This window comes from Charadrius vociferus, unplaced genomic scaffold (assembly GCF_000708025.1).
Source record: "Charadrius vociferus isolate BGI_N301 unplaced genomic scaffold, ASM70802v2 scaffold173, whole genome shotgun sequence".
Taxonomy (NCBI): Eukaryota; Metazoa; Chordata; class Aves; order Charadriiformes; family Charadriidae; genus Charadrius; species Charadrius vociferus.
This window is the reverse complement of record NW_009648369.1, coordinates 875575-881574: the sequence shown is the minus strand read 5'-3', so window position 1 is coordinate 881574 and position 6000 is coordinate 875575. Positions and strand designations below refer to the sequence as shown.

Below are 6000 nucleotides of genomic sequence, written 5' to 3'. Positions count from 1 at the left end.
AAGGAGGCAGGTCTCCTGGGTCTGAACACCTCAGGATATGATCTTCATGAAAATCCTCTGTTGAGCTTGATGGAGGGGACAGGGGTGCAGTGGGATAGAGGGAGTCTGGCACGACTGGCTGCTATTAAAAGGAAGGAGGATTTTGGATAAGTGGCCTGACACCAGTCCCAGTCCTTGCAATGAGATCCAGGAGGGTTTGATCGCTGGGCCTGTGCAAAGTTTCCTCCATTGTAGAATCATGGAATCATAGAATGGTTTGGGTTGGAAGGGACCTTAAAGACCATCTAGTTCCAATCCCCCTGCCACAGGCAGGGACACTTCCAACTACACCAGGTTGCTCAAAGCCCCATCCAGCCTGGCCTTGAACACCTCCAGGGACAGGGCAACCACAACTTCTCTGGGCAACCTGTTCAAGTGTCTCACCACCCTCAGAGTGAAAAATTTCTTCCTCATATCTAATCTAGATCTCCCTTCTTCCAGTTTGAAGCCATTCCCCCTCATCCTGTCACTACATGCCCTTGTAAAAAGTCCTTCCCCAGCCTTCCTGTAGGCCCTCTTTAGGTACTGGAAGGCTGCTATAAGGTCTCTCCAGAGACTTCTCTTCTCCAGGCTGAACAACCCCAACTCTCTCAGTCTGTCCTGTAGGATCAGTCTCAATGGTGGACACAGCTGAATTCTTCTGTCACCAGTCTGGCAGGACACCGCTGCTCACAGCAGCAGCTACAAATATTCGTCGCTCGAAAAATCCTTGTGAGTTCAGGCATTTGTTTTGGGCTCCCTCCTTTGAAAATACTCCCCGTCCTTCTGTCTGTCTGCACTGGAGAGACAAGATCCCCCGGCACCTAAACCAACAGCAACCAGGCTTCTCCAAACCAGCCCCCCAGGTGTCTCCCCTCCCCCCCTCCCCCGCGCCAGCTTGCGGTGCTGCTGCTGGACAGCTGCACAGTAATAGTCTGAAGCAATTTTGGGTGAAGCGATGGCTTTTAGGACCCTGGGACCTCCGCCAAGGCTCAGGTAGGTCTGTCTCATTCGCCAGCCCCACTCAGCCGGGATTCATTCACTCCCAGGGATGTGTGTGTGTGAGTGTGTGTGTGTGCGCGCAGTGCTTTTCCTTCCCCGCTGCTCGCTGTGATCCTTCCAAGCGATGGGACTAACGCTGTTCTCCGGGCAATGAGGAGTGCTGGATTGGGGCAGAAAGCGCTTTCCTTTTCACTGGAAGAAAACAAGCCGTGAGGATACTTAAGGATGTGCTGCCCAGATGTGTCTCCCACCTCCACCTTCCTCGTAGGACTCGTGTGCTTGACAGCTTTCAGCAACTTTGCTAAGACTTCTGCAGACTTCTCAGGTAAGGGAGAAGCGCCGATCCCTTCATGTGCTGGACGGCTGCTTGTGGATGGGAGGTCTAATATTATTAGAGTGCTCAGGAGCAGCTCAGGGAAAGTGGATATGAGCAGATCTGGGATAGTTATGTGGGGAGTAATTTTAATCTTTTTAAAATAAGCTGATCGAAAGCATCTTCCATAAGAGGATTTTGAGTTTGTCAAAAGCCTCTCAATAACCCTCAGCAAAACTATTTCAGCTGTTGGTCTGAGTAACTTTGGGAGCGAGGAAAGGCAGAGTGTAAGTTTGTAGCAGGTTTTATGCTGTGTTTCTCTGAGGAGTGAAAAGAGCTAGGTTAAGAGACTGGGAAGGTCTAGTGCATAAATTAAAGCTAACATAGCAAGACCCAATTATATTGTAAAGGGCCAGATTCCCCTCCTCTTAACATACAGCTCCTGATAGTTGCAAAAGTCCCCTGAGCTGAGATAAAGGAGATGTTACATGCACAGAATGAATTCTTTTCGGAGCCTATGTTTACTCAAGCCAGGAGATGTGTTTCATTTCTAAATAATTTCTGACTCTAAAAACATTCATAGCATTTGTTTTGAGTTGTGGACAGCAGGTAAATATACAGCACTTTGAAGGTATGGAGTCCCATGTAAGTTTTATAACTGTGTACAGCTGCATCAGTCAATTTAAAATGACTTTTCTGTGTCTGTTCTTTATGGATGTGCATGTGGATCAGGGAAAATATAACAGATCTCATTTTACAGTTGAGCAGGGTTGATTAGTTTGCTCGGGAATGACTAGTGAGGGTCACTTTGCTTTTGGGATATTGATTCTAATTTTGGGTCCTAGTGTGAAGAACTAGTCTGTCATATTCTTCAGCTGTGTGTTGCAAAACTCTAGTGGCAGATAAGAGATGCCAGTTATAGTTTGCTGATGAAAAAGTGTCATTTTCAAGAGTTGAATCTCACCGGACTTGGGTTTCAACACATCACAACGCTGCTGTTCGCTGCCTGGGAGTGCATGTGTCTGCGTGCTGGGAGAGATTTGTGTTAGAAAGGAGGAGCTTGGGGGGGGTGGGGTGGGGGGTGGAATATATACAGTAGCTCTAAGTCTTACTGCGAATTGAAGGGGGCTGACTTGCTTGTGATTGAGTCTCCTTTGGAGGCAGATCAGTCCTGGGGGCTGCCATTCAGGGCAGATCTGCCTCTGAATGGAAAGGGCTGAGGCATTTCCCCGTTTCTAGTTGTGTTTTTATCTCTTGCTTGGCATTGAGCTTTCTCTGAGCTACTCCTTGCGAGCAAATTAATGCAGAAGGGGTGCATGGAGTGGGCACGACAGGAGCTAAAGCTGCAATGGGGAGAGTACTGGTCCTTCCAAAATACAGATAAAGTTCGTGTCAGCCATGCTAAATTGCTAAGTGTTAAAATGTGCGAAAGTGTCACAGAGCAATGGTACTGCATACTGTGTATGTGCAACATACCCAGAGCAATGGAAGCAAATTCAATAGGCTTTGGCGATGCTGGCAGGGTGGGCAGAAGTGGTCCTTTTAAAAAAAATGGATAAGAAGGTTGCTGATTACAAAATCATGTTTTCTGCAACATCCAGCTGTACTGTCACACTTTGGGAGAAGAGAGGTGGCTTAAAACCCTGTAAACATGCGTGGCAAGGCTGTACTCTGAAGCAGGGTCTGTAATCCCAACAGCATAACCTCCTGTGTGTGTCCACAACTGTTGAAATCTTCCACTAGATCCAAGCTATGTTTTCTGATAGCAGGCTTGGCAAATGGCCCCAGTTTTGTTGGACTGACTGTACCCTGCGGGACAGGAAACATGGTTTGCTGCAGGAAAGGGCTGTACCCAGTGTGGAGCAGCTCGAATACCGTTTTTTAAGTTCAGGATCTGGGTAGCTGCATCTTATGCTTCCTCGATACGTTTTGCAAAGACCCCATTTGTCTCCCTGCAGTGCTTGAGGGCACACACCGGGTGCCTCTATGAAGGAGTAGTGGCCCAAATAACTCTTCAACCTGATGGAGCGCCTTGTTTGCTACTCTTACCCCTATATATGAATCGTCAGCTGGCATGAGGAATGGAAGAGAGGTAGCCTTTTAACATAATTTGATGTAATGGTTTCTGGCCACTTATATACTTCTTCTATACTTTGGGGCGTTCTGGCTTCTTCTCTGGCATGGCTGGAAAGGAGCAGGTGAATGTCTTTGGGGGAGCCTTATAACCTTACCGTATGCCATCCCAGGTAGAGGTGGTGCATCCAAAACATGAATTGTCTGCATCCCAAGGAGATGAGTGGATTTGTATTGATTATTGGTGCTGAGGAATGCAAGGTTTGCTGTGATCCCATGAGGTTTCTGCAGCAGTTCGACTGCTGCCCACATGCTGGAGGGAGGTGACACAGCTCACTGGGATGGAAGGGTTTTTCCAGGTTGCAAATAACAGTACTGTCCAGAGAGAGCTGCTGATGCTCCTTGGAGAAGAATGCTTTTTTAAACTCAGTCCTATAGACCTTGTTTAGCAACAAAGCTTCTCCGGCTTCTTGGCTTGGCTTGACTTGGTGCTGCCAGGGAGGTGCTGCTGTTAGTAACAGGTCACAGCCTTTTCGTGATGGGCCAGACAGAATGCATAGACCCAGCCCTGGAAAGAAACAGCTTAGGCCTGGCCAGTCTTGATCTCTAAACAGATCACAGGCAGCACAGATCTGACACACAGACCATAGCTATGCACCATCACTGGCCAAAAGCATTACCAAGAATTGCACGCCCACCCACCTCCCACTGCTCCCAATACTCTCCCACTGGCTGGGTCTTCAAGGTGTGTGTCTGCTGGCTGCAAGATTTCTTTTTTTATGTAGGTCATGAGAAGGCACCCTGAGAGGGTAAGCAGAGGTATGGTGAACTGGGTTACTCACGGAAAGCACAGGTAGAGCTGGTGGGGATCTCCATCAACTTGTCTCCCAAGCTCTGAGTGCATGGTCTCACACTGTGGCTCCATCCCTCCTGTTTGAACAGCTCAAATGCCACAACGTGAACATGATGAGTGCATGTCCTGCTGGGGACTGGTGCAATCTGAGATGTAAGAATTAAAATTCCTTTTAAGTGAAGTATTTGAACTATGTGAAGAGTTTTGAAGTTGTTTTCTTTAATAGTTCTTTAAACGTTGATGTTTGCAGGAGGGTGTGGGGGTAGGAAGCAGATCCTTGGGGAGAGAGTGGCACTTTGCAGCCACTTCTTAAGAAGGCCTGGACTTTTTTCTCTGTGGCTGCTTGTAGTATGAGCTCTCGATCTAATCTCATTCTGTGATCAGTTCTTGTGCTCAGGACTGTTTGAAGGCTCAGGACCTAGTGTCATGATGTGTCACATACCCCTTATGTCCAAGGTGACACTTGAAGACTGTGATGAGGTGTGGGGTAAGAGGCTGGTTTTCTGAGTCTCTGTGTTTTAGCTATAACCCCTTAATCCTGTTCTCAGTTCCAGCAATGAAGTCTCTGAAATCCCTTCTGGTTGATAAAACTTCACCTTTGTTTTAGCCCTTTTCTGTTTGTGGTGGGAGTCCAAGACAACGCAATGGCTTGCGCTGCTGGAGGAAGCTATGCCATAGCTCCTCTGCGTAGGCTCTGGGAGGCAGTGATTCTTGTGCAGTGCACAGAGCTTGCTCCTTAGAGGGACTGGGTTAATGAAAATGGGGCCAAAATTAGTCTTTGGTGCTAACTTAAAATGCAGGCACTGAAAGCTTAGTCGAAAGCCTAGTCAACAGCTATTGCTCATATCCTGTGTGCTGTCTAGCTCCAGCCGTGGGATTCCTGTCTCTGAAGTTAATTAATGCAAACGCATGTTGAATTCTGCTCTGCCCACTGCCAGCCAAGGTGACCATTTAATTTACAGCTGCATACCTGCAGGGAATTAGGCTTCTGTAATTATGATGCCGTGCTCCAATTCTCCCCAGTAACCTTCCCATTCATTAGCTCATTTCAGGCACGTTGGGCAGAAAGATAGTGGCATCAGATCTATGCAATTGCTACGAGTTTCATCTTAGCGGAGACAGATCCCTTCGCTACCGCTACAGTGCAGAAAAGGCTGTGCTGTGAGCTCAACCATTTGCAGACATCAGAGAATCCACTGCAGGGACCTAAGCCAAAACCTTAGCTTTCTAGGCATGGAAATAGCTTTGATGGGAGCTCATGCCTTTTCTGACACAGGAGAACCCAGCTGCAGGACATAAAGCTGTAGGAATAACAGTCCCAGTAGTGATATTCCCCCTAGGCCTGCTTTTATATTTATGTTCTTTGCATTATATTTGGCACAAGCTGGATGTGAGCAGCACATTGCTTAAGGGAGCTGATCCGGCATCGAGCCAGATGAATACTGATAACTCCCATCCACACCCTGCAGGTGAGCCCTGGGTAACTTTTGGGATCTCTCCCAGGAGGCTCTTCCTGGCTTTGAAAGCACAAAGATTTGTTGTTGTTGTTGTTGTTGTTGTTGTTGTTGTTGTATTTCCCCCCTCCCCAAGAATGGCAGGATTCAAGTGAAAGCTGCTTTTGCCACCTCCCTGCTAATTGGCTCAGTGTGTTTGTTTGAGCTGATGAGGGCTGGAGTTGGGAGGAGAAAGGCACTTCTCCTTGATTGCATTTAATCAGTCCATAATAATGGCAATTTGTTTG

The 6000-nt window shown here is 47.5% G+C and overlaps 1 protein-coding gene across 1 annotated transcript in view; it reads left to right on the top strand.

Annotated features, from left to right (window-relative positions):
- Positions 1–1245: 1245 nt before the first annotated feature.
- Positions 1246–6000, top strand: part of LOC104286681 (protein eva-1 homolog C-like) — a 216205-nt gene continuing 211450 nt past the window's right edge. Inside the window, exon 1 of the mRNA XM_009885299.1 lies at positions 1246–1345. Within this exon, the coding sequence (XP_009883601.1) occupies positions 1246–1345 (100 nt within the window). The remainder of the gene's footprint in view (positions 1346–6000) is intronic.